The sequence below is a fragment of the Carettochelys insculpta genome, chromosome 6 (assembly GCF_033958435.1).
Source record: "Carettochelys insculpta isolate YL-2023 chromosome 6, ASM3395843v1, whole genome shotgun sequence".
Classification (NCBI taxonomy): domain Eukaryota; kingdom Metazoa; phylum Chordata; order Testudines; family Carettochelyidae; genus Carettochelys; species Carettochelys insculpta.
In genome coordinates, this window is record NC_134142.1 from 126,953,131 (window position 1) to 126,980,945 (window position 27,815).

At 58.8% G+C, this 27,815-nt stretch overlaps 1 protein-coding gene across 1 annotated transcript; it reads right to left on the reverse strand.

Moving 5' to 3' along the window:
• LAT (linker for activation of T cells) lies at nucleotides 1-27,543 on the reverse strand. Its single transcript, XM_074996122.1, has 13 exons — nucleotides 27,532-27,543; nucleotides 23,944-24,054; nucleotides 13,893-13,929; nucleotides 13,666-13,718; nucleotides 11,538-11,601; nucleotides 10,742-10,803; nucleotides 9,222-9,248; nucleotides 9,058-9,124; nucleotides 8,313-8,395; nucleotides 8,101-8,154; nucleotides 7,756-7,818; nucleotides 721-786; nucleotides 1-139 (listed from the first exon to the last, which is right to left on the reverse strand). The coding sequence occupies exons 2-12, from the start codon at nucleotides 24,047-24,049 to the stop codon at nucleotides 728-730; spliced, it is 675 nt and encodes a 224-aa protein (XP_074852223.1). The 5' UTR covers nucleotides 24,050-24,054; nucleotides 27,532-27,543; the 3' UTR covers nucleotides 1-139; nucleotides 721-727.
• Between the last annotated feature and the right edge of the window lie 272 nt (nucleotides 27,544-27,815).

Below are 27,815 nucleotides of genomic sequence, written 5' to 3' on the forward strand. Positions count from 1 at the left end.
ACCAGGGGCGATTCTCAGGGGACAGCCCCACAACAGAGGGTTCTTGGGGGGACCAGCCCCTCTCGGCGAGGTTCCTGGGGCTCAGCCAGCTGTACGGTGCCTCGTTCCAGGGCTGGTTCCCTCCTGCCACTGCGTCTGCCTGCAACAGAGAGCCATGGGGTTAGGGGACGGCCTGGGCAGGGCTCAGGTAATGGAGATGGGGGGGCGGTCCAGCCATGGCAGGGGAGACACCTCCCAGCATGGGTGACTGGGGCAGAAGGGGCGCCCCAGGTAGCAATTCAAATATTGGCAGGGCCAGAGACTCCCATGCAGGACTCTCCATCCGCTGAGCATTTGGCAGCCGCCCACAAGAGTTTTGGCTACTGTCCAGCTGGTGATCAGAGCGCCTGCAGCCACCCCCAGCCAACAGGGGCCCTGCCCCTGCCCCCACCTTTCCCCCACACCCGGTCCCCAGCCGGCAGGGTGTCCTGGGGGTGCTGAACGTCCGCACACGCCGCCCTGCGCAGCGCAGAACTTAGCCCGCCCCCGCCGAAACCCGTAGCGGGACCCTCTCCCACAGCGCACGCGGGGCAGCCAGAGCTGCTGGCCCTGGGGTGGAGGGGTGCTGGACACAAGGACAGGGAAGTGGAACAAGTCACAAGGCAGGGGCAGAGACGGGAGAACACAGCCAGGTGGGGCCGGGGCCGGGGCCGGGCAGCGCTGGAGCCCGGGGGTCAGTACCTCGGACTCAGCGGTGCAGGTTCTCGTAGTCTGGACCGTCGTCCTCGCTCTCCCGGTTGCTGGAGCCTGCAAGGCAGCCGGGGGAGGGGTGAGCTGGGGCTTTCTTAGAGCCCCCAGGCCCTGCACACAAGTGCCCCACAACCAGAGCCGGGCACCGCTCCCACACCTCGTCTGTCAGGCGGTTCCCAAGTGAGGAGTGTCCCTCGGGCTACTGTACGAGAGCGCAGGCCAGCAACGGCTGTGCATGCCTCAGGTTCCCCGGTGGTGGTGATCTGGGCATGTGATTCTTGCCCAGACCCTTTGGAAACGTGAGGATGGGGTGCCTGGTCTCTAGACCCTGAGCTTAGGAGGGACTGCAAGCAGGTGACAGGGGCTCTGGGGGAGGGGAGCTGGTGTGTTGGGGGTTGGGCAGTTCTGCTGTTGGGGGGGTGCAGGGGGTCCAGCTGGGGCCCCCGTGATGGACTGAGCTAAGTCACCGCTGTGATGGAGTGGAGGGGTGCATGTGTGAGACTCAGGCTGGATGTGAGAGACAAGCAGAGCAGCTCCCGGTGGCTAAGGATGACCCTGGGGCTATAACCTAGGCTGGCAGGTAACACCTCAGCCCTGAACAAAGAGGAGGGTGGAGCCGAGCTGTTTTTTGAATGTGGGGGGGTGGCAGTTGGAGGCTGGAAGGAAGAGGGAGCTGGGAGGAGCCAGCCGGGCGAGGGGGGAGCTACACCCCAGAGGGGCCCCCCTCGGGCTCCTCTCCCCAGGACGGGTTGGAATGACCGTCTCTGCCGGCTGCACTGACACCTCTGTGCTGAGCTGGGCTCTGTCGCCTCATAAACCCCCTGTTCTACCTGCTGGGTGAGAGTCACTCCTGCCGGGGGAGGAGGTGCAGAGCTGGGGGACCCCAAACCCCATCACAACCGTTTCCTGTGCTAACAAGCTCAGTTCCATGCTGCGTCCCTGCCCCCCCTCGCGCCCCTTTGCACACCAGCTGAGGAATGGGGGACAGGTGCCCTGGCGCTGTCGGGCCCCAGGGACTTTATGGAACCATTAGTGCTCTCACTGCCCTGGCTTTACACCAGATCTCCGGCCCAGCAGGGTGTGTGCTGGGAGCCGGCGATTGCTGGGCCTGTTCACGCTGCTCGGACGTCTGTGGCGTTTGCGTATGGGACACTGCACATCCCGGCTCCGGGCTGCGATTTGAAATGTTAGTTCCTGGGAGAGCACAAGGCCAGGCCAGGCACACCCACAGTGATCTGAAGCTGCACGTAGCAGAGAAAGGGCTTCGTCAGACTCTGAGCCACACCTCAGGCAGTGTGGCTGTGGAGGCCACTGATGGCACAATGTCTCAAGAAGGACGTACTCCAGAGACCTGTCAGAGAGCAGCTGTGCCATCTGCTGCAGCCTGCACCCAGACCTGTGTGACTGGCTGTGATGGAGTGGGGAAGACCAGTGGCTCACAGGGGGTGTGGGGCTCTGCTGGGGGTAACCTGGCGACCAGGTGACACCTCTGTGCTGCAGACAAAGGGGAAGGTGGAGCCTGAGGGGTTTGAGTTGGAACTGGGAGTTGGAAGCAGGGAGTCTGGCCTGGGAGACAGAGAGACAAAGGAGGGGGCCAGGCCCCGGGTTTGGGGGCCCCTCGGGGCCTCCTCTCCCCAGCCTGGATGGGACTGGCTGTCTCTGCCGGCTGTACTGACTCCTCTGTACGACGCTGTGTCCTGTCAGTTAATAAACCTGCTGTTCTCCTGCCAGTGAGAGTCACTCCTTGTGATGGAGTGCGGGATACCTGTGTGTATGTGAGTGGCTCACAGAGGGTGTGAGGCTCCTGCTGAGGGTAACCCTGACGACCAGGTAACACCTTTGTACTGCAGACAAAGGAGGAGCTGGAGCCTGAGGGGTTTGAATTGGAACTGGAAGTTGGAAGCAGTGAGTCTGGGCTGAGGGAGAGAGAGACAAAGGAGGGGGCCAGGCCCCAGCTCTGGGGGCCCTTCGGGGCCTCCTCTCCCCAGCATGGATGGGACTGGCTGTCTCTGCCGGCTGCACTGACTCCTCTGTACGATGCTGTGTCCTGTCGGCTAATAAACCCGCTGCTCTCCTGCTGAGTGAGAGACTCTCCTGCCTGCGGATGGGGTGCAGAGCTTGGGGGACCCCAGAACCCCATCACACTGGTGTCAGCAGTGGGATCTTCTGCACCCCGAGGGTGGAGCATCCAGCAGTAAGTGACCGGGGCCCCGGAAGAAGTGGGGCCTGCGAGACCCAGGTGTGCTGACGGGCAGTGAGGTGCAGTTTCCCAAGGCAGAGGGGCCTGCGGCCGAACCCAAGCAACTGCGGTTGTGGTCCTCGAGAGGGGGTGCCACACCCGAGCTGGGGTTACTCCTGGGAATCTGTTGGAGTCGGTCCCAGAAGGTGGAGAGGCCGAGGGCCCAACCCCCAGAAACAAGTGACCCACAAGGAGGCTGACGCTGAATGAGTTCTTCCCAAGACAGTGTGGTCGTGGTCCTTGAGAGCGGGTGTCACACTGAAGAAGGGGTTCCTCTGACAGTCTGTTGGAGTTGGTCCCAGAGGGCAGAGGGGCCTACGGCCTAACCCCAGGGAGCCTGTGACCCGCAAGGAGCCTGGCACACTGAAGGGATTCTTCCAGGAATCGTGGGGTGCAGAGGGCATCAGCCTGAGAGCCTGCAACCACGCTGAGCAACTCCGCTGTGAAGTGGCAGCACCTGGAAACCGAATCGAGATTAAAGGAGCTGGACAAGGCAGCGTGGATGTGCAGTGGCAGAGCTGAGGGTTAAGGAAAATCCTGAAGAGGTGAGCCCGGATCGGGGAAGGGAACCCTGGACTGCCTGGAGCTCTGAACCGAGTGGCCTGCCACAGCTCAAGGAGGGAAGGAGCGATTCCAACCCATCATCTACTAGTGGCCAAGACAGACCTGTGAAGAGTTTTCCAGGCCTGGGCCGAGGAAGGTGCCTGTGTGTCTGTGCAGGAAAGCAGCTTGTCCACTGGGAATGGCAAGTTGTCTGTGAGAGAAGCTGCTTCACCTTCTGTGTGTGTGTGGAGACCAGCCGGGGGGCTGGGACAAAGGAGAGAGTGTCTCCCATTGTCTGTCTGTGTTGAACAGCAGCAGCAGCAGCAGCAGCAGCCTGGGGAGAGAGCAGAGCCTGCATTTGGAAAAGGTGCCAATTAGAAAACTAGACCATTGTCTGAGGAAGATTCACCAGCCTGGGGTGGCTGGAGAAGGAACCACCAGGAAAGAGCATTCCAGGTGTGTCTCTGAATCCAGCCATGGGGGCTGGAGCAGAGGGAATGGCTCTGGGATGGGCAGTGGTGTCCCTGCTAAGACACTGGTCCTTGGTGCAAGAAAAGTGCTTCTGCTTCTGGGGAAGTGAATCCTTTGCCTGAGCCTGTGGGGGCTCGAGATGGAGCCAAGATCCCAGAGCTGGATCTGAGGGCAGCTGAAGCCCAGCTGGGAAGTGGGCCTACCTCTGTGTCTCTCAGGGGGAATGATGCTTTAACTCGGTCTAATCCAGTTAGTATCATCAGGGAATCCCAGAGACCAGACGATTCTGGTACTTGTTCTTTGCCTGATGCTGAGGTGTTACTGGGAGGGGGTGAGAGGACTCTGTCCTACCAGAGTCATCCTCTCGCCAGGACACAAGAACAGACGGGCAATGGAGTTACGCTGACTGATGAAGATAAAGGAGCTGGTAGCAGAAGGGAGGAAAGGGACCCTAACCTTCTGTCCGGTGGTACTGGCTGTCTGCCTGGAGGGGGATTACATGGGAATCTGCCTGATGGGCCAGAAGTGATCCTGGGTGTAGGTGAACCCCAGGAGCTGGTTGTGGCTCAAGGGAGCAGTGCCCCTGTGGAGCCAGATAGGGGTGAGTTATTTTTTGGGGGAGCTCTTGAGGAAGACAATTTCCCTGAAACTTTTCCTGACCCGTCTGTGGGGACTGCAGAAAATGGGAGTGAGGTGGAGGAGAGTGAACAGGAAAGGTGCTTGTCTGTAAGCACCAGAGCAACCCTTTGCCTGGGGAGAAGTTTGTTTCAGCTCCTGATGTCCAGGACCTGCCTGAGTGTGAAACCACTGGCTGTGCTCTGCAAGGGTCCAAAGCAGGCAGGGTAAAAGTTTCTCAGGAATTGGAAGTTGATGCAAGTAAAGTGAAAACTATCAGGGAATGTGAGCAGCCCTGTGAGAACCAAGTAAAACAGCTGCACAGTCAGTCTCTGTAGGATGCAGGAGAGGGCCAGCAATTCCCCATCTCCAGATGGTGGAAACACTTATATTCTCATACTGGATTCGACTTCTGATTCCATGGGGAGGCAGAAGTTGGAGGTGGACAAAGGAGCTTTGGGCCTGGTGGGCCAGTAAGGGATAAACAGTAATTCCTTCATGTGGATTCTGAGTCTGGGACTCACAAAACAACTCTCAGAAAGCAGTTTGGTTTGCAAATTTCCAGACTGGCAGGGAGGGGGCCGTCTCCCTGAGATCATCAATGGCCCAGCTCTTGTTAGAAGGGAGGGCACACCCAGAGAGATCAAATTTCCACCCCAGGGGGCAAGGGAGAAGATTAGAACTTGATGGTGCTAAGAAAGGCCTCAGCCATTTATCCCCAAAATACCAGATTCTCAAGGATGTTGCACAAAGGTTGTGGTCTACCAAAGAGCAACGTAAATGTACAGTTGCAATGGGTTCGTTCTGTAACTCACGCTGACTGCTGTAACCAAGGGGTGCTGCTACCAAAAGCTGTAGAATTGTACCATGCACTGAATGTTTGGAAAGAGCCATGTGACATGATGACATTGATGTAGAAGCATGAATTGTATGTTGAAGGCGTCTGTAACTCTGAAATGTCACCATTGTTCCCTGTAACTAGTCTGGCAACCTCTCACATGAGGAGAAACATTCCAAACCTATTGTGTGGCAGGGAAAGGGAAACTGAGGCACACAGCCATTGTGGTGGTCTGGCTAAATGCCGAGGGTGGAAGCATTTGTACCTTCTTTTACTGGACTGTAACTGAATTCCAGACATGTGCCGGAGCAGCTGTATGGGTTGGTGGTCAGACAGGGCAGGGCCCAGACCAGAAAAGAACTATTTGATCTGTTGGTGCTGCAGCATCTGTATGGGCTCTGCCTGCTCGACTTGAGAACGTGGCTGATGGACCAGAGACAGAAGCAGGGAGACCGACCAACCTGAGGGAAGTAAAGGGACTTGCCCGGCTGCATCACATGAAAAGGGCCAATACCAAGCTCCTGAATTGGAGCCTCCCCCAGCAGGATTATGACATGGAGGTGGTGCACATCAAGGGGAGCACTGAGGGTACAGCCAATGCCCTGTCACGAGGGGAGGGCCCTGAACTTCCCCAGGTCACTGGCTGAGTGACCCCGCTCAGTTCAGTCTGGAAGGGGGGAGAGATGTGATGGAGTGGGGGATACCTGTGTGTGTGTGAGGGGCTCACAGAGGGTGTGGGGCTCCTGCTGAGGGTAACCCTGACGACCAGGTAGCACCTTTGTACTGCAGACAAAGGAGGAGGTGGAGCCTGAGGGGTTTGAACTGGAACTGGGAGTTGGAAGCAGTGAGTCTGGGCTGAGGGAGAGAGAGACAAAGGAGGGGGCCAGGCCCCGGCTCTGGGGACCCCTCAGGGTCTCCTCTCCCCACATGGATGGGACTGGCTGTCTCTGCCGGCTGCACTGACTCCTCTGTATGATGCTGTGTCCTGTCGGCTAATAAACCTGCTGTTTTCCTGCTGAGTGAGAGACTCTCCTGCCTGCGAACAGGGTGCAGAGCGTGGGGGACCCCAGAACCCCATCACACTCCTGCCTGCGGATGGGTACGGAGCTGGGGGACCCCTGAACCCCAACACTCTTCCTCTGAAGGAGAACAATGGAATTCCCTCCACGCGGGTAAGGGGACAAAGGGGACCCTGGGGCTCCCCCGTTTGCCTTCGCTCCAGCTCATCACGTGTGCGGGGAACATCTCTGCTATGAGCTGGGCCCGGGAGGGTCGCTGACCCGTCCCAGCAGAGGACGTACTCCAGAGACGGGTCAGAGAGCGGCCGTTCCACCTGCTGCAGCCTGCACCCAGACCTGTGTGACTGGCCTATGGAAGTCGAGTGCTTTAACAATTGTACCCTTCAGCTGCTCGCTCTCTCTTTTCTTAGTAGCCCGCTAGCTGTTAGCTGCCAAAGGACGGGCCCAGTGTGCCCCTGGGGTGAGACCGGAGGTGCACACTGACCCAGCCGGGCCTGTGGGGCTGGAAGCACCTCTGGGGATCTGGTGCGAGTGGTTTTCGTAACCTCTCCTCTGGCTAGGGAGGGGACTGGCTGCGACACCAGGGAGCTGGAGTGGTGAGGGAACGGCTGCTGTGACTCCTGGCTGGCCAGGTGCCCGCGGAGGTGCCCGTGTGAGGGGCTTGGTGCCTTACAGCGGAGGGCCCCAGCCTGGGCTAGCAGTGGCCCTGCGTGAAGCAGTTTGCCCTGGTTTGGCCTCTTGGCCGTGCCCAGGGAAACCTGCTACATTACATCCGCCCCCATCACACCTGTTCTGAGACAGAGCCACCGGCGCCGCCTCGGACTATTTCAATGTGGCACCAGCCCATGTCTCAGCAGCGCCGCATCTGCCCTGTTTGAAACCAGGCGCTGCCCCCGCCTGCCACGGGCACCGCTTTCGAAATGAGGCGCCCGCCCTGCCGAGCTATTCTGACAGCGCATGCACCTGCCGACGCTCACAAAGTCATTCGACTTGGCCCTGCAGCGTGAACGCAGCCTGGCAGAGGGGCAGCCGTGCCGCGCGCACGTTGGCCGGGGCGTGCGCTGGCCCTGGGGGACCAGAGAGCCTTTAGCTTGGGAGCCGTTGTCCATCCCGCGCCTGGGGACGGGAACAGCACGTCTGGCTCCGTGCGGTGGCAGAGAGGTGCTCTTTGGGAGCGGGGCTGCCTGGTTTCTCAGCTGCTCGCTTGAAGTGGTACTGCCACAGTGTGTCCCCAGAGCACGCCTGTGACCTGCCTGTTACACGCTGGCAACACAGCTCGCCCCGTGCACACGCACACTCACCACAGTGGTCATCAGGGAGGCTGCAGCCAGGCTCGGGCATGTTGACGTACTCCAAGCTGTCGGCTGTGGGGAGCGATGAGGGGAGTGAGCCGTGGGGCGCACAGGGTGATCCCTGACTGGGGGGACCTGCCTGGCCCAGTCCCAGGTGGGAAGCCCCTGTACCAGGGCCTGGGGGGCTCACTCCTGACCTCCACCCCCATGCACAAGGATCCCTTCCCAGCCCCTGCGGGTTCTGTCTCACCCTTGCTGCTCCCCCCCATGGGCCATGCTTGGGAACAGCCCTCTTCCCCACTCCAGGCCACCCCAGCAGCAGGCGCCAACAGACGGCCTGGGTCCCGCACTCACCCAAGGACTGTCTCTGGGCCTCTGGCGCGTTCTCGTAGTCCTCCGCTGGCGCCGCTGCCAGTGAGTGAGAAGGGGTCAGGGAGGGCAGCTCCCGGTGCCCCAGCCCCCCGCAGCGAGCCTTTGCTCTGCTCTGCACCCTGCGGCAGCAGCTGGGACCTGCCCCAGGTCCCCGGCAGCCAGCGGGGTGCGGGAAGGACGTGGCTCTGACTCACCCGAGGACGCGTTGCCCCTGTCCGGCGTCGAGGTGACCAGCTCAGTGGGGGGCATCTCCGTGACACTGTCGGGGAGCACCTCCCTGTGCCGGCAGGGGGATGGATGGACAGCCGCACAGAGCAGCCTGAGCACGTGCCAACCCCTGCCCTGCCCTGCCCTGCCCTGCCCTGTGCCCCCAGCAACAGCCCCTGCCCATGACCCGAACCTTAGACTGGGAGGCAGAGCCACCCGAAGTCTTGCTACCCCATCGCCCCCCGCCAACCTCCTCTGCCTGACTCCCCCCAGCCTGTCCCCATGCTTCCCTGACCCCCTCCAGGGACATTTCCCCTCCCCTCATCCCACCCCCCTTCCCTGACCCCCTCCAGGCCCATCTCCCCTCCCCCAGCCTGTCCCCCTGCTTCCCTGACCCGCTCCAGGGACATTTCCCCTCCCCTCATCCCACCCCCCTTCCCTGACCCCCTCCAGGCCCATCTCCCCTCCCCCAGCCTGTCCCCCTGCTTCCCTGACCCCCTCCAGGGACATTTCCCCTCCCCTCATCCCACCCCCCTTCCCTGACCCCCTCCAGGCCCATCTCCCCTCCCCCAGCCTGTCCCCCTGCTTCCCTGACCCCCTCCAGGGACATTTCCCCTCCCCTCATCCCACCCCCCTTCCCTGACCCCCTCCAGGCCCATCTCCCCTCCCCCAGCCTGTCCCCCCATTCCCTGACCCCCCTCCCGGCCCATCTCCCCCCAGCCAAGCCCTTACACGTAGCCGGTGGCGTAGAGGTCATTGTTATAGTCGTTGTCCTCGTCCCCGTCCCCGTGGGGCCGCTCTGCAAGCAGAGATGTGTGGGGGTTAGTGCGTGGGGCCTGAGTGCACTAACCCCCTCCTCCGGCCCCTGCTCCCCGTCCCCGGGGTTCCACACTCACCCGCATTCTCGTAGCTGGGCACGCTGTCTGAAGGGGAGGAGAGAGAGCGTCAGTCACCCCAAGTGCCAGTGACAGCCCCGCTGCCCCCGGGCGCCACAGACGGTGGAGAGGCACGCGCAGAATGGGGCCCCAAGCCCTGCTGCAGGCTTGCAGCAGATCTGCCGTGGCTGGGCAGGGTCTGTGCCAGGCTGCTGAGTGGCTGGCTGGGTGTGCCACTCTGGTGCACGCAGCCCTTCTGCCCGTGGAGTTATGGCCCAGCTCCGGGCTGCCGGGAACCCCAGCCGCAGGCATGGCCCCTCCTGAAAGGGCTCCTGGCTCTTCTTGCGTGACAAGAGCCCTCTGGGCATTGGGCTGGACCAAGTGCGACGTTCACGGACATGGAAGTGAATGGGGAACCGCTGCCCTAGGTCCGCACCAGACCTCGTGCCAGGCGGGGCCGTGCGGGTCTGATGGATGCTGGCGACTCGCTGGCTCTTTCTGCGCTGCTGATCTGTCGGTAGCGTTTTTACATGTGGCATTCGGAGCGCTGGCTCTGGGCTTGTAGCTGACCCGATAGGCTCTGGGAGACCACAGCGGGCGGCCTGGCACCAGCCACAGCAGCGCTTCACTCCACCCCACGCCTGAGGAACGTGGCTCTGAACGCGTAGCCTGGGAGGCTGCCGTGACCGAGTGCCCAAACAAGGCCATGGGCAGGGGACAGGCTCCATTTAGGATGTGCTCCCGCAGAAGGGGAACAATGGAGTTCCCTCCACGTGGGTAAGGGGACAAAGGGGACCCTGGGGCTCCCCCGTTTGCCTTTGCTCCAGCTTATCACGTGTGCGGGGAACATCTCGGCTATGAGCTGGGCCCGGGAGGGTCGCTGACCCGTCCCAGCAGAGGACGTGCTCCAGAGACAGGTCAGAGAGCGGCCGTTCCACCTGCTGCAGCCTGCACCCAGACCTGTGTGACTGGCCTATGGAAGTCGAGTGCTTTAACAATTGTACCCTTCAGCTGCTCTCTCTCTCTTTTCTTAGTAGCCCGCTAGCTGTTAGCTGCCAAAGGACGGGCCCAGAGTGCCCCTGGGGTGAGATCGGAGGTGCACACTGACCCAGCCGGGCCTGTGGGGCTGGAAGCACCTCTGGGGATCTGGTGCGAGTGGTTTTCGTAACCTCTCCTCTGGCTAGGGAGGGGACTGGCTGCGACACCAGGGGGCTGGAGTGGTGAGGGAACGGCTGCTGTGACTCCTGGCTGGCCAGGTGCCCGCGGAGGTGCCTGTGTGAGGGGCTTGGTGCCTTACAGCGGAGGGCCCCAGCCTGGGGCTGGCAGTGGCCCCGCATGAAGAAGTTTGCCCTGGTTTGGCCTCTCAGCTGAGCCTGGAAATACTCTAATATTACAGTCACTGTGCTCCTCCACCCACCCCGCCATCTGTCTGTCCATCCCTCATCTGCCTGACCCTCTTCTGCCCATCTGTGCATTACAGTGTCGGAGCTGCGCACTCCCCCACCGCCCACGCCCCCATTTATCTCCACACCCCCACTCACCGTTGTCGGTCTCTGTCCTGCTGAAGGAGGCCTGGCGGCTCTGGGGCACCTGTGGGGATTGCCTGGAAATGGAGCTCTGGGTCAGGGGGGGCAGGTCAGGCCTGAGCCCCCGCCACCTGGACAGCCGCCTCTCCCAGTGGTCCCAGGACTCACGTGCCCCACATGCAGGGCATGAGCACCCCGATGGAGGGCGAAGCTTTGATTGTGGGCAACTGTTGGGCATGCCTCAGTTTCCCCCATGCTGTCTGGTTCGACAAGTGGCGGGTAAGGGCACGGCCCAGAGACGCAGGTGTGACTGGCACCAGCTCTTGGTGTGGGGCAGATGCAGGTTGGTCAGAGGGCCAGGGGCAGGGCAGGGCAGGGCTTGGCATTGCTGCCACCTGGGGCTCTCCCAAGCACGGCTGGGTTTGGGGCTGGCTAAGAATTAACCTGCCTCTCTCTGGTTAACTGAGGCCTCCTGTGCCGTGGGCCGCGCCCATTGCACTCTCCTGTGGGGGGCAGCTCACTGGTTAGAGTTTTGGGGTTGTGAATTCTGGGCTTGGGGGATTCAAGGGCCTGGGGCAGCAGGTGCTGCCAGGAGGGCTGGGGACTGGGCTGAGGGACTTCTCAAGGTCCCTCCCACCCATGAGCTGTGCACAGCTCCATGTCTGAATGAGCCAGCCGTGCCACGTGGGCCCCCCACGACTGCTGGCACCGGAACAACCACAGCGCCCTGCGGGGTGCTCTCCGAGTCTTTCCTGCTCAGCTGGGGGGTGGATGTGGGGCATAGGGCTGGGGGGCGCCGGCCGGCACTCACGGGATGGACAGGAACTGCTCAGCTGGCCCCACGGGTTGCTGTTTGATCTGGTTCCTGGAGGGATCTGGGGAGACACCAGCAAACAGATCAGTGGCCGGACTGTGGGGCAGAAATATGGAGGTACAGGGATACAGAGATACAGTGTGGGGTGCACTGCAGGGGACTGGGGACATGAGGGTGAGGTCAAAGCATGGTGGTGGAGAATAGGGCGTGGGGAACATGTGGGGCAGAGGAGAGTGGGGTGGTGGAGGGCAGGGGATGTGGTGGTGGGGAATAGGGCACAGGGGGGCAGGGGAGAAAGGGGTGGGGAATAGGTCAAGGGGGCGGGGAATAGGACAGCATTGTTACAGACTAGGGGCTGACTGGCCCAGCAGCAGTACGATGGAAAGGGACCTAGGGGTTATGGTGGATGAAAGGCTGGATATGAGTAACCAGTGGGCCCTTGTAGCCAAGAAGGCTAACGGCAGACTGGGGTGCATTAGGAGGGGCATTTCGAGCTGATCTAGAGAAGTGGTTGTTCCCCTCTATTCGGCACCGGTGAGGCCACAGCTGGAATATTGTGCCCGGTTTGGGCCCCCCAGTATAAAAAGGATGTGGATTTGCTGGAGCAGGTTCAGTGGAGGGCAACAAAAACGATCAAGGGGCTGGAGCACATGAACTATGAGGAGAGGCTGAGGGACTTGGGCTTGTTTAGTTTACAGAAGAGAAGACTGAGGGGTGATTTAATAGCAGCCTTCAACTTCCTGAAGGGGAGCTCTAAAGAGGAGGGAGAGAAACTGCTCTCAGTGGTGTCAGGTGGCAGAGCAAGGAGCAATGGGCTGAAGTTGAAGGGGGAGAGATGTAGGTTAGAGATTAGGAAAAACTCCTTCCCCAGGCGGGGGGTGAAGCACTGGGATGCGCTGCCGAGAGAGGTGGTGGATTCTCCATCCCTGGAGGTTTTTAAGTCCCGGCTGGACAAGGTCCTGGCTGGGATGACTTGGTGGGGGGGTTGATCCTGCTTGAAGCAGGGGGCTGGACTAGATGACCTCCTGAGGTCCCTTCCAGCCCTGGGATTCTGCGATTCTGTGATGTGTGTGTGTGTGTGTGTGTGTGTGTGTGTGTGTGTAGCAGCTGCAGGATGTGTGTGTGTAGCAGCTGCAGAATGTGTGTGTGTAGCAGCTGCAGAACATGTGTGTGTGTTTAGCAGATGCAGAATGTGTGTGTGTGTAACAGCTGCAGAACATGTGTGTGTTTAGCAGATGCAGAATGTGTGTGTGTGTAACAGCTGCAGAACGTGTATGTGCACGTGTGTAGCAGCTGCAGAACGTGTGTGTGTGTTTAGCAGATGCAGAATGTGCACGTGTGTAGCAGCTGCAGAACGTGTATGTGCAAGTGTGTAGCAGCTGCAGAACGTGTGTGTGTGTTTAGCAGATGCAGAATGTGTGTGTGTGTAACAGCTGCAGAACGTGTATGTGCACGTGTGTAGCAGCTGCAGAACGTGTGTGTGGGGGGGGGGGGGGCAGCCTTCAACTTCCTGAAGGGGAGCTCTAAAGAGGAGGGAGAGAAACTGCTCTCAGTGGTGTCAGGTGGCAGAACAAGGAGCAATGGGCTGAAGTTGAAGGGGGAGAGGTGTAGGTTAGAGATTAGGAAAAACTCCTTCCCCAGGCGGGGGGTGAAGCACTGGGATGCGCTGCCGAGAGAGGTGGTGGATTCTCCACCCCTGGAGGTTTTTAAGTCCCGGCTGGACAAGGTCCTGGCTGGGATGACTTAGTGGGGGTTGATCCTGCTTAAAGCAGGGGGCTGGACTAGATGACCTCCTGAGGTCCCTTCCAGCCCTGGGATTCTGCGATTCTGTGGGCCGGGAATAGGACAGGGGCGGGGGGGGCGGGGGACAAGGGGGTGGGGAACAGGACAGGGGAAGGGAACAGGATGGGGGCAGGGGACAAGGGGGTGGGAAATAGGGCATGGAGGGGGGGACAAGGGGGCAGGGAATAGGACAGGGGGGTGGGGAACAGAACAGGGGGGCAGGGAAGAAGGGGGCAGGGAATAGGACAGGGGCAGAGAATAGGGCAGCGGGGGGCAGGGGACAAGGGGGCGGGGAATAGGGCACAGGGGGTGGGGAAGAAGGGATGGGGTGGGGGGTACTCACAGGTGGTTCGCGTCAGCACCATGAAGCTGTTGTGGGTGACATAGGGGGGGGGCCTGCAGGGCACAGAAGATTCCATTAACTCAGGCAAGGTCCCCCCAGCACCTGCCCTGCCTCGATCCAACCCCCCACTCCAGCCCCCCAGCCACTCCCCCAGGGACCCCAGGCAGCCTGCTGGGCAGGCCCGGGGCATGCAACAGACACATGGACACAGCGACAGATGGACTCACTTGTACTCGTAGTCTGCCACCGCCTGGGCGCCGTGGGCTGGCGAGAGAGCAGAGCGCAGCGTTAGGGGCAGAATAAACACTGTTCTGTGCACTGAGGCAAGCGAGCCGTGCACCTCGCGAAGGAACACAGGAACAGCTACCAGCTGCGGGCGCCTCCTGCCCGGCCCCTGAACCTGTCCAGGCAGCTGCCCCAGTGCCTGGGGGGATCCCGGCCAGGGGAGCCGTGTGCCTGGGGGGGATCCCGGCCAGGGGAGCTGTGTGTGGGGGGTGGGGATCCCAGCAAGGGGAGCTGTGTGCCTGGGGGGGATCCCGGCCAGGGGAGCTGTGTGCCTGGGGGGGATCCCAGCCAGGGGAGCTGTGTGCCGGGGGGGGGGATCCCAGCCCGGGGAGCTGTGTGCCGGGGGGGTGGATCCCGGCCTGGGGAGCTGTGTGCCGGGGGGGGGATCCCGACCTGGGGAGCTGTGTGCTTTGGGGGGGATCCTGGGAAAGGGAGTTGTGTGCATTGGGGGGCATCTGTGATGGAGTGGGGGGTACCTGTGTGCATGTGAGTGGGTCACAGAGGGTGGGGGGGCTCCTGGTGGGGGTAACCTGGCGACCAGGTGACACCTCTGTGCTGCAGGCAAAGGGGGAGGTGGAACCTGAGGGGTTTGAATTGGAACTGGGATTTGGAAGCAGTGAGTCTGGGCTGGGAGAGAGAGACAAAGGAGGGGGCCAGGCCCTGGCTCCGGGGGCCCCTCAGGGTCTCCTCTCCCCACATGGATGGGACTGGCTGTCTCTGCCGGCTGCACTGACTCCTCTGTAGGACGCTGTGTCCTGTCAGCTAATAAACCCTCTGTTCTCCTGCCTCATGAGAGTCACTCCTGCCTGCGGACGGTGCAGAGATTGGGGACCCCTGAACCCCATCACACTGGTGTCAGGAGAGGAATGTGCTGCACCCCGAGGATGGAGCATCCAGCAGTAAGTGATGGGGGTCCAGGAGGAAGAAGGGGGCCAGCGAGACCCACGTGTGCTGACGGGCAGGGAGGCGCAGTTCCCCAAGGCGGAGGGGTCTGTGGCTGAACCCGAGCAACTGCAGTCATGGTCCTCGAGAGGGGGTGTCACACCCGAGGAGGGGTTACTCCTGGGAGTCCATTGGAGTCGGCCCCAGAAGGTGGAGGGGCCGAGGGCCCAACCCCCAGGAACAAGTGACCCATGAGGAGGCTGACACGCTGAATGAGTTATTCCCAAGACAGTGTGGTCCTGGGCCTTGAAAGCGGGTGTCACAGCGAAGAAGGGGTACTTCTGGGAGTCTCTTGGAGTCGGTCCCAGAGGGTGGAGGGGCCTATGGCCTAACCCTGGGGAGCTTGTGACCTGTAAAGAGTCTGGCACACTGAAGGGATTCTTTCAGGGATTGTGGGGTGCAGAGGGCATCGGCCTGTGAGCCTGCAACCGCGCTGAGTAACTCCTCTGTGAAGTGGCAGCACCTGGAAACTGAATTGAGATTAAAGGAGCTGGACAAGGCAGCGTGGATGTGCAGTGGCAGAGCTGAGGGTTAAGGAAAATCCTGCAGAGGTGAGCCCGGATCGGGGCAGGGAACCCTGGACTGCCTGGAGCTCTGAACCGAGTGGCCTGCCACAGCTCAAGGAGGGAAGGGGCGATTCCAACCCATTGTCTACTAGTGGCTAAGACAGACCTGCGAAGAGTTTTCCAGGCCTGGGCTGAGGAAGGTGCCTGTGTGTCTGTGCAGGAAAGCAGCTTGTCCACTGGGAATGGCAAGTTGTCTGTGAGAGAAGCTGCTCCACCTTCTGTGTGTGTGTGGAGACCAGCCAGCGGAGCTGGGACAAAGGAGAGAGTGTCTCCCATTGTCTGTCTGTGCTGAACAGCAGCAGCCTGGGGAGAGAGCAGAGCCTGCGTTTGGAAAAGGTGCCAAGGAGGAAACTAGTCCATTGTCTGAGGAGGATTCCCCCAGCCTGGCGTGGCTGGAGAGGGAACCACCAGGAAAGAGCATTCCAGGTGTGACTCTGAATCCAGCCATGGGGGCTGGAACGGAGGGAATGGCTCTGGGATGGGCAGTGGTATCCCTGATAAGGACGCTGGTCCTTGGTGCAAGAAAGGTGCTTCTGCTTCTGGGGAAGTGAATCCTTTGTCTGAGCCTGTGGGGGGCTCGAGATGGGGCCAAGATCCCAGAGCTGGATCTGAGGGCAGCTGAAGCCCAGATGGGAAGTGGGCCTCCTCTGTGTCTCTCAGGGGGGATGATGCTTTAACTCAGTCTGATCCAGTTAGTATCATCAGGGAATCCCAGAGACCAGACGATTCTGGTACTTGTTCTGTGCCTGATGCTGAGGTGTTACTGGAAGGGGTGAGAGACTCTGTCCTACCAGAGTCATCCTCTAGCCAGGACACAGGAAGAACAGACTGGCAATGGAGTTACGCTGACTGATGAAGATAAAGGAGCTGGTAGCAGGAGGGAGGAAAGGGACCCTGACCTTCTGTCCGGTGGTACTGGCTGTCTGCCTGGAGGGGGGTTATGTGGGAATCCGCCTCATGATCCGGAAGTGATCCTGGATGTAGGCGAAACATAGGAGCTGGTTGTGGCTCAAGGGAGCAGTGCCCCTGGGGAGCCAGACAGGGGTGAGTTGTTGATTGGGGGAGCTCTTGAGGAAGAGAATGTCCTTTGAAATTTTTTCTGAGCTGTCTGTGGGGAAAATGGGAGTGAGGTGAAGGAGAGTGAGGAGGAAAGGTGCTTGTCTGCAAGCGCCAGAGCCAGACCTTTGTCTGGGGAGAAGTTTGTTTCAGCTCCTGAAGGCCAGGACCTGCCTGAGTGTGAACCACTGGCTGTGCTCTGCAAGGGTCCAAAGCAGGCAGGGTAAAAGTTTCTCAGGAACTGGAAGCTGGTCCAAGTAAAGTGAAAACCATCAGGGAATGTGAGCAGCCCTGTGAGAACCAAGTAAAACAGCTGCACAGTCAGTCTCTGTAGGATGCAGGGGAGGGCCAGCAATTCCCCATCTCCAGATGCTGCAAACACATTCTCATACTGGACTCCACTTCTGATTCCAGGGGGGAGGCAGAAGTTGGAGGTGGAAGGACAAAGGAGCTGTGGGCCTGGTGGGCCAGTAAGGGATAAACAGTAATTCCTTCATGTGGATTCTGAGTCTGGGACTCACAAAACAACTTTCAGAAACCAGTTTGGTTTGCAAATTTCCAGACTGGCTGGGAGGGGGCTGTCTCCCTGAGATCATCAATGGCCCAGCTCTTGTTAGAAGGGAGGGCACAGCCAGAGAGATCAGATTTCCATCCCAGGGGGCAAGAGAGAAGATTAGAACGTGATGGTGCATAAGAACATAAGAATGGCCATACTGGGTCAGACCAAAGGTCCATCCAACCCAGTATCCCGTCTGCCGACAGTGGCCAATGCCAGGTGCCCCAGAGAAGGAGAACAGAAGACAATGATCAAGTAATTTATCTTCTGCCATCCATCTCCTGCCCCTGTACTGAAGGCCAGGGCACCATACTTTAACCCTGGCTAATAGCCATTTATGGACCTAACCTGCAAAAATTTATCGAGCTCTTTTTTAAACCCTAATAGAGTCCTGGCCTTCACAGCCTCCTCGGGCAAGGAGTTCCACAGGTTGACTGTGCGCTGTGTGAAAAAAAATTTCCTTTTATTAGTTTTGAACCTACTACCCATCAATTTCATTTGGTGTCCCCTAGTTCTTGTATTATGGGGAAAGGTAAATAATTTTTCTATATTCACTTTCTCCACACCATTCATGATTTTATATACCTCTATCATATCGCCCCTCAATCGCCTCTTTTCCAGACTGAAAAGTCCCAGTCTCTCTAGTCTCTCCCCATATGGGACCCGTTCCAAACCCCTAATCATCTTAGTCGCCCTTTTCTGAACCTTTTCTAATGCCAATATATCTTTTTTGAGGTGAGGAGACCACATCTGCACGCAGTACTCAAGATGTGGGCGTACCATAGTTTTATATAGGGGAAGTATATCTTTTGTCTTATTATCGATCCCTTTTTTAATAATTCCTAACATCCTATTTGCTTTACTAACTGCCGCTGCACACTGCGTGGATGTCTTCAGAGAACTATCCACTATAACTCCAAGATCCCTTACCTGATCTGTCGTAGCTAAATTTGACCCCATCACAATGTACGTGTAATTTGGGTTATTTTTTTCCAATGTGCATTACCTTACACTTACCCACATTAAATTTCATTTGCCATTTTGCTGCCCAATCACTCAGTTTGCTGAGATCTTTTTGTAGTTCTTCACAATCCCTTTTGGTTTTGACTGTCCTGAACAACTTGGTGTCATCTGCAAACTTTGCCACCTCACTGCTTACCTCATTTTCTAGATCATTGATGAACAAGTTGAACAGGATCGGTCCCAGGACTGACCCCTGGGGAACACCACTAGTTACCCCCCTCCATTGTGAAAATTTACCATTTATTCCAACCCTTTGTTTTCTGTCTTTGAACCAATTCCCGATCCATGAAAGGATCTTTCCTCCTATCCCATGACCGCCTAATTTACATAAAAGCCTTTGGTGTGGGACCGTGTCAAAGGCTTTCTGGAAATCTAGGTATATTATGTCCACTGGGTGCCCCTTGTCCGCATGTTTATTAACCCCTTCAAAGAATTCTAATAGATTAGTTAGACGCGACTTCCCTCTGCAGAAACCATGCTGACTTTTGCCCAACAATTCGTGCTCTTCTACGTGCCTTGCAATTTTATTCTTTACTATTGTTTCTACTAATTTGCCTGGTACTGATGTTAGACTTATCGATCTATAATTGCCAGGGTCTCCTCTAGAGCCTTTTTAAAATATTGGCGTTATATTGGCCATCTTCCAGTCACTGGGTACCGAAGCGGATTTAAAGGCTAGGTTACAAACCACTGTTAACTCCGCAATTTCACATTTGAGTTCTTTCAGAACTCTTGGGTGAATATAACGTTGTATAAGAACAAAGGAGACAGAAGCGACTGCAACAACTACCGTGGAATCTCCCTCCTAAGCGTCACTGGTAAACTGTTTGTCATCCTTGGCAGACTCCAGAAGATTGCTGAGAGGGTGTATCCCGAATTGCAGTGCGGATTCCGCGCAGAGAGATCTACCGTTGACATGGTCTTCCCTCTAAGGCAGCTGCAGGAGAAGTGCAGGGAGCAGGGAAAGCCACTCTACATAGCCTTCATCGACCTGACCAAGGCCTTTGACTTGGTCAGCAGGGATGGTCTGTTCAAACTGCTCCACAAGATCGGCTGTCCTCCACGGTTACTCAAGATGATCCAGTCGTTCCACGAAGACATGAGAGGAACCGTCCAATATGACGGCGCATTATCGGATGCTTTCAGAATCAGGAGCGGCGTCAAACAAGGATGCGTGCTTGCGCCAACACTGTTCGGGATCTTCTTCGCACTCCTCCTGAAGCATGCCTTTGGATCTTCAACAGAGGGCATCTTGCTGCACGCAAGATCTGATGGGAAACTGTTTAATCTTGCAAGGCTGAGAGCTAAGACTAAGGTGTGGGAAGTCCTCATCAGAGACATGCTGTTCGCAGACGATGCTGCCGTAGTGTCTCACACAGAAGACCAGCTTCAAAAACTGCTGGATCGGTTCTCCAAAGCGTGCAAGGACTTTGGGCTTACCATCAGCCTAAAGAAGACGAACGTACTCGGTCAGGATGTTGCTGAATCCCCATCAATCAGCATTAACTATACGTTAGAGGTTGTCCACGAGTTCGTTTACCTCGGGTCCACCATCACTGACACCCTGTCGTTGGACACTGAGCTAAATAGGAGGATCGGAAAAGCGGCCACAACTCTGTCCAGACTCAGCAAGAGAGTGTGGAATAACAACAAGCTGTACACTCACACCAAAATGCAAGTCTGCAGAGCCTGCATCCTCAGCACCCTCCTTTATGGCAGCGAGACTTGGACCCTGTATGCCCACCAGGAAAAGAGGCTGAACGTCTTCCACTTGCGCTGCCTCAGGCGCATCCTTGGAATATCATGGAAGGACAGAGTGACCAACCCTAACAAAGAACCACCATGGCTAAACAGCCATGTTAAAAAGGCAGTGAGAGAGAAAAGGGCAGCTTTTAAAAAGTGGAAGTCAAATCCTAGTGAGGAAAATAGAAAGGAACATAAACACTCCCAAATTAAGTGTCATAATGTAGTAAGAAAAGCCAAAAAAGATTTTGAGGAACAGCTAGCCAAAAATTCAAAAAAATGATAGTAAAATGTTTTTTAAATACATTAGAAGCAGGAAGCCTGCTAAAAAAGCAGTGGGGCCCTTGGACGATAAAGATATAAAAGGAGCGATCAAGGAAGACAGTGCCATTGCGGAGCGATTAAATGATTTCTTTGCTTCAGTCTTCACGGCTGAGGATGTTACAGAGGTTCCTAAATCTGAGCCAGCCTTTTTAGGTGACAAATCTGAGGAACTCACTCAGATTGAAGTGACATTAGAGGAGGTTTTGGAATAAATTGACAAGCTGAATAGTAACAAGTCTCCAGGACCAGACGGCATTCACCCAAGGGTTCTGAAAAAACTCAAATGTGAAATTGCGGAGTTATTAACAGTGGTTTGTAACCTATCCTTTAAATCCACTTTGGTACCAAATGACTGGAAGACGGCCAATATAACACCAATATTTAAAAAAGGCTCTAGAGGAGATCCTGGCAATTATAGACCGATAAGTTTAACATCAGTACCAGGCAAATTAGTAGAAACACTAGTAAAGAATAAAATTGCAAGGCACATAGAAGAGCACGAATTGTTGGGCAAAAGTCAGCATGGTTTCTGCAGAGGGAAGTCGTGTCTAACTAATCTATTAGAATTCTTTGAAGGGGTTAATAAACATGCAGACAAGGGGCACCCAGTGGACATAATATACCTAGATTTTCAGAAAGCCTTTGACACGGTCCCACACCAAAGGCTTTTATGTAAATTAGGTGGTCATGGGATAGGAGGAAAGGTCCTTTCATGGATCGGGAACTGGTTAAAAGACAGAAAACAAAGGGTGGGAATAAATGGTAAATTTTCAAAATGGAGGAGGGTAACTAGTGGTGGTCCCCAGGGGTCAGTCCTGGGACCGATCCTGTTCAACTTGTTCATCAATGATCTAGAAAATGAGGTAAGCAGTGAGGTGGCAAAGTTTGCAGATGACACCAAGTTGTTCAGGACAGTCAAAACCAAAAGGGATTGTGAAGAACTACAAAAAGATCTCAGCAAACTGAGTGATTGGGCAGCAAAATGGCAAATGAAATTTAATGTGGGTAAGTGTAAGGTAATGCATGTTGGAAAAAATAACCCAAATTACACGTACTACATGATGGGGTCAAATTTAGCTACGACAGATCAGGAAAGGGATCTTGGAGTTATAGTGGATAGTTCTCTGAAGACATCCACGCAGTGTGCAGCGGCAGTTAGTAAGGCAAATAGGATGTTAGGAATTATTAAAAAAGGGATCGATAATAAGACAAAAGATATCATACTTCCCCTATATAAAACTATGGTACGCCCACATCTTGAGTACTGCGTGCAGATGTGGTCTCCTCACCTCAAAACAGATATATTGGCATTAGGAAAGGTTCAGAAAAGGGCGACTAAGATGATTAGGGGCTTGGAAAGGATCCCATATGGGGAGAGGCTAGAGAGACTGGGACTTTTCAGTTTGGAAAAGAGGCGATTGAGGGGCGATATGATAGAGGTATATAAAATCATGAATGGTGTGGAGAAAGTGAATATAGAAAAATTATTTACCTTTTCCCATAATACAAGAACTAGGGGACACCAAATGAAATTGATGGGTAGTAGGTTCAAAACTAATAAAAGGAAATTTTTCTTCACACAGCGCACAGTCAACCTGTGGAACTCCTTGCCTGAGGAGGCTGTGAAGGCCAGGACTCTATTAGGGTTTAAAAAAGAGCTTGATAAATTTTTGCAGGTTAGGTCCATAAATGGCTATTAGCCAGGGATAAAGTATGGTGCCCCTAGCCATCAGAACAAGGGCAGGAGATGGATGGCAGGAGATAAATCACTTGATCATTGTCTTCTGTTCTCCTTCTCTGGGGCACCTGGCATTGGCCACCGTCGGCAGATGGGATGCTGGGCTGGATGGACCTTTGGTCTGACCCAGTATGGCCATTCTTATGTTCTTATGTTCTTATGTCCTCGAGCAAGCTGGAATCCCAACCATGCACACCCTCCTCAGGCAGCGTCGGCTCCGCTGGCTTGGCCACGTCCACAAGACGAAGGATGGAAGGATTCCAAAAGACATCCTGTATGGTGAGCTAGCCTCTGGCAAAAGACCTCCCGGACGCCCCCAGTTGCACTACAAAGATGTCTGCAAGAGAGACCTCAGAGAGGTAGACATCGAGCTGGACAACTGGGAAGAACTAGCAGACGACCGCGGCAGATGGAGGCAGGGGTTACACAAGGGCCTTCAGAAGGGCGAGATGAAGATCAGACAGCTAGCAGAGGAGAAGCGAGCGCACAGAAAGCACAATAAGGACTTGCCAGACACCCACTACATCTGCAAGAGATGCAGCAAGGACTGTCGCTCTCGTGTGGGTCTTTATAGTCATAATAAATGCTGTAAATGAAGTCCTCAATTGAAACTTTAAAGGACGCAGACTGAAGGATGCCTACTACTACTACTGGGTGAATACCATCTGGTCCTGGAGACTTGTTACTTGCAAAGAAAGGCCTCAGCCATTTAGCCCCAAAATACCAGATTCTCAAGGAGGTTACACAAAGCTTATGGTCTACCAAAGAGCAATGTGAATGTACAATTGCAATGGGTTCATTCTGTTGCTCACGCTAACTGCTGTAACCAGTGGGTGCTGCTACCAAACGCTGTAGGATTGTACCATGTACTGAATGTTTGGAAAGAGCCATGTGACATGATGACATGGATGTAGAAGCATGAATTGTACGTTGAAGGAGTTTGTAATTCTGAAATGTCACCCTTGTTCCCTGTAACTAGTCCTGCAACCTCTCACATGAGAAGGAACATTCCAAACCTATAGTGTGGCGTGGAAGGGGAAACTGAGGCACACAGCCATTGTGGTGGTCTGGCTAAATGCCGGGGGTGGAAAGCATTTGTACCTTCCTTTACTGGACTGTAACTGAATTCCAGACATTGGCCAAAGCAGCTGTATGGGCTGGTGGGAAGACGGGGCAGGCCCCAGACCAGAGAAGAACTGTTTGATCTGCTGGTGCTGCAGCAGCTGTATGGGCTCTGCCTGCCCGACTTGAGAATGTGGCTGATGGACCGGAGACCAAAGCAGGGAGACCAACCAACCCGAGGGAACCAACGGGACTTGTCCGGCTGCATCACATGAAAGGGGCCAAGACCAAGCTCCTGCCTTGGAGCCTCCCCCAGCAGGATTATGACCTGGAGATGGTGCACATCAAGGGGAGCACCAAGGGTACAGCCGATGCCCTATCCCTTGGGGAAGACCCCGAACTTCCCCAGGTCACCAGCTGAGTCTGGAAGGCGGGAGAGATGTGACGTAGTGGGGGACACGTGTGTGTGTGTGTGTGTCTCACACAGGGTGGGGGGCTCCTGCTGGGGGTAACCTGGCGCCCAGGTGACACCTCTCTGCTGCAGACAAAGGGGGAGGTGGAGCCTGAGGGGTTTGAATTGGAACTGGGAGTTGGGAGCAGTGAGTCTGGGCTGAGGGACAGAGAGACAAAGGAGGGGGCCAGGCCCCGGCTCTGGGGGCCCCTCGGGGCCTCCTCTCCCCACATGGATGGGACTGGCTGTCTCTGCCGGCTGCACTGACTCCTCTGTACGACACTGTGTCCTGTTGGCTAATAAACCCGCTGTCCTGCTGAGTGAGAGTCACTCCTCCCTGCAGATGGGTGCAGAGCTTGGGGGACCCCGAACCCCATCCCAGTCAGGGGAGCTGTGTGCATGCGGGGGCATCCTGGCCAGGGAAGCTGTGTGTGTAGGGGCAATCACGATGAGGGGAGTTGTGTGCATGGGGAAGGTCCCACTGGAGCATGGAACGCCCACCGGAGGTTGTGGGTGCAGTAGCTGAACTTACCGGGGGAGCTGTTGTCTCGGCAACCAATGCACAGAGCCATCACCAGCAGAGCCGGGAGAACCAGTGTGAAGGCCCAGAGCACCCCAGCCAGAGAGATGGCCTCCATCGCACCTGGGGGCACAGGGGTTGGGTACTGACCAGACACCACCTCCATCGCACCGGGGGCACAGGGGTTGGGCACTGACCGCACATGTAGGGAAGGGGGATGGGGCACACAGCACTCCTAGTTTTATCCCCAGCTGTGGGAGGGGAGGCAGTCCATGAGTTACTGCAGGGGGTGGGAGCCCGGACTCCTGGGTTCCCCCGCCGGCTTGGGGGTCGTCGCTAGGGAGCCCTGACTGCTGGGCTGTTCCAGCTGTGGGAGGAGAGAGGGACCTGCGGGCCTGGGGCTGTCCCGCGGCGGCTGCAGGGTTGAGCAGCGCCGAGCACGGCCCGTGCCCTGCAGTTCCGAGCGGGCGTTGGCGGGGGAGCGCGGCTGACTCAGCCGCGGGGAGCTGCTGCTGCAGCCGGCGGGAGGTGGAGGCAGGGCGGCTCCGCTCCAGCTGCGGTTTCCAAACCCCGCTGCGCCGCCCCCGGGGAGCCGGGCTGGGCCTGCGCTGAGCGAGCGGCACCGCGACCGCAGCCCGGCCTGGCCCGGCTCCCACACGCCCAGCCCCCACCACTTCCCGCTCCCGCTCCCGCTCCCGCCCCCTCCCCTCGCCGGGCGCTGCCGGTCACCCCTCGCCCCTGCTGCCGGGACATGGGGAGCCAGACCCGCAGCCACGGGAGACAGACAGGGACCCGCAGACCCCGAACCCCAGGAGTCCTGGCTCCCGGCCCCCTGCTCTCAGCCCCAGCCCCGCCCCCGCTGCCCTCCCAGCGCCGGGAGAGAACCCAGGAGTCCTGGCTCCCAGCCCCCTGCTCTCAGCCCCAGCCCCGCCCCCGCTGCCCTCCCAGCGCCGGGAGAGAACCCAGGAGTCCTGGCTCCCGGCCCCCTGCTCTCAGCCCCAGCCCCGCCCCCGCTGCCCTCCCAGCGCCGGGAGAGAACCCAGGAGTCCTGGCTCCCAGCCCCTGCTCTCAGCCCCAGCCCCGCCCCCGCTGCCCTCCCAGCGCCGGGAGAGAACCCAGGAGTCCTGGCTCCCGGCCCCCTGCTCTCAGCCCCAGCCCCGCCCCCGCTGCCCTCCCAGCGCCGGGAGAGAATCCAGGAGTCCTGGCTCCCGGCCCCCTGCTCTCAGCCCCAGCCCCGCCCCCGCTGCCCTCCCAGCGCCGGGAGAGAATCCAGGAGTCCTGGCTCCCGGCCCCCTGCTCTCAGCCCCAGCCCCGCCCCCGCTGCCCTCCCAGCGCCGGGAGAGAACCCAGGAGTCCTGGCTCCCGGCCCCCTGCTCTCAGCCCCAGCCCCGCCCCCGCTGCCCTCCCAGCGCCGGGAGAGAACCCAGGAGTCCTGGCTCCCGGCCCCCTGCTCTCACCACCAGCCCCGCCCCCGCTGCCCTCCCAGCGCCGGGAGAGAACCCAGGAGTCCTGGCTCCCGGCCCCCTGCTCTCACCACCAGCCCCGCCCCCGCTGCCCTCCCAGCGCCGGGAGAGAACCCAGGAGTCCTGGCTCCCGGCCCCCTGCTCTCAGCCCCAGCCCCGCCCCCGCTGCCCTCCCAGCGCCGGGAGAGAACCCAGGAGTCCTGGCTCCCGGCCCCCTGCTCTCAGCCCCAGCCCCGCCCCCGCTGCCCTCCCAGCGCCGGGAGAGAACCCAGGAGTCCTGGCTCCCGGCCCCCTGCTCTCAGCCCCAGCCCCGCCCCCGCTGCCCTCCCAGCGCCGGGAGAGAACCCAGGAGTCCTGGCTCCCGGCCCCCTGCTCTCAGCCCCAGCCCCGCCCCCGCTGCCCTCCCAGCGCCGGGAGAGAACCCAGGAGTCCTGGCTCCCGGCCCCCTGCTCTCAGCCCCAGCCCCGCCCCCGCTGCCCTCCCAGCGCCGGGAGAGAACCCAGGAGTCCTGGCTCCCAGCCCCCTGCTCTCAGCCCCAGCCCCGCCCCCGCTGCCCTCCCAGCGCCGGGAGAGAACCCAGGAGTCCTGGCTCCCGGCCCCCTGCTCTCAGCCCCAGCCCCGCCCCCGCTGCCCTCCCAGCGCCGGGAGAGAACCCAGGAGTCCTGGCTCCCGGCCCCCTGCTCTCAGCCCCAGCCCCGCCCCCGCTGCCCTCCCAGCGCCGGGAGAGAACCCAGGAGTCCTGGCTCCCGGCCCCCTGCTCTCACCACCAGCCCCACTGCCCTCCCAGCGCCGGGCAGAGAACTCAGGAGTCCTGGCTCATGGCCACAACTCCCATCCTGCTCCTGTTCCATTGCCCATGTGTCAGAGAGGCTCAGCCCCACACAGGTCGCCCTGGAGTGGCAAAGGGGTGACCACAAACTACCAGAGTGCTTGGGGCGAAAGGAGCAGCACTTGGGACTGCTGGGGGGGAACCGGGGGGAGGGCGCTTGCAGAACGCTCCGGGGCAAACCAAATCTGGGGTTATGGGTCAGGAGTGGCAGGGAGCACCATGCTGAACTCCAGCAGGACTGGGGGTAGTGTGTGTAGCACCCTGGGGGCAAGTGGCACGGGGGAGGTGTGGGGAGCCCAGACCTAAGGAGGAGCAGTAGGTCCAGCAGAGAGGCACGGGGGAGGTGTGAGGAGCCCAAGGCTATAAGGGGAGGGGCACTGGGGAGGTGCAGGGAGCCCAGGGCTGTAAGGGGGGCAGTGGGTCAAGCAGAGGGGCACTGGTGAGGTGCTGGGAGCTAAGGGGGGGCAGTGGGTCGGGCAGGGGGGCACTGGGGAGGTGCAGAGAGCTAAGGGGGGGGCAGGGGGTCGGGCGGGGGGTACTGGGGAGGTGCAGGGAGCTAAGGGGGGCAGTGGGGCACTGGGGAGGTGCAGGGAGCTAAGGGGGGGCAGTGGGTCGGGCAGAGGGGCACTGGTGAGGTGTAGGGAGCCCAGGGCTGTAAGGGGGGGCAGTGGGTCAGGCAGAGGGGCACTGGGGAGGTGCAGGGAGCCCAGGGCTGTAAGGCGGGTAGTGGGTCGGGCAGAGAGGTCCACCCGTAGGGTGCCACGCGTGACCCATGAGCTCCTTGGTTCTAGGCTGTGCTCCAGTGCCCCACTCCCAGTGGGGGGGCCCCATGGCTGTGCCAACGCCCCATGGGATGGAGCTGGTGCTCCAGGCACCCTGCATGAAAAGGGGGCACAGCACGGCACGGACACCCGGCTCCCACAGCCTCCTGCCTGCACAGCTCACCCCACTGCTCTGGGGCCTCCTCTGCAAGCCCCCCATGGCCTGGGCCAGGCCTCCAGCCCTGGCGGCCCAGCTCCAGGATGAAGCTTATCTCCCAGCTTCTGTCCCTGCAGGGCTCACAGGCACAGCCTGGGCTGGGGGTCAGAGCCCCCGGCTGGAGCAAGGGCTGCGAAGGGCGCCGTGGGTCAGGGCCAGGCCACGGAGGCTGGGGGAGCGGCGCTGCCCCCCACGCCCACACTGCAGGGTGGTGTTCAGTCTGACTCAGCCCCCAGGCGGAGCAAGAGCCGCATCTGTGGCTGGCCCCAAGGGACAGACGCCACGTCCGGCTTCCGGTGGCCGCAGCCAGCCGGGGGGGCTGGCACCTACCTGGGCCGTGGGGCGTCCGGCGCTGGCTCCTCTAGCACTGACGCCCGCCCGGTGCCGCGCTGCGCGCTCTACCCGGCAGGAAGCTGCGGCCAGCAACGAGCTCCCAGCAGGAAGTCGTAGGGCTCAGCAAGTGGCAGGTGTGCAAGGCTCAGAGGCTCACGTCCCCCCAGCGCACAGCACACGAGGGCTCACACTCTTGTGTGAGGGGGATGGGGCTCCCAGCCAGGGGCTGAGCGGGGCTCCCAGGGAAAGGGAGGGGGCGAGGGGAGGCAGCCCCCGCAGGA

What these genes read in the sequence shown, in the direction of transcription:
- LAT (XM_074996122.1), bottom strand. Translation starts at nt 24,049, where the DNA reads ATGGAGGCCATCTCTCTGGCTGGGGTGCTCTGGGCCTTCACACTGGTT. An exon ending in CCGAGACAACAGCTCCCCCG is followed by an intron (nt 13,930 to 23,943) that starts GTAAGTTCAGCT and finishes CTCTCTCGCCAG; the next exon opens with CCCACGGCGCCCAGGCGGTG. An exon ending in GCCCAGCTACGAGAATGCGG is followed by an intron (nt 9,125 to 9,221) that starts GTGAGTGTGGAA and finishes CTCTGCTTGCAG; the next exon opens with AGCGGCCCCACGGGGACGGG.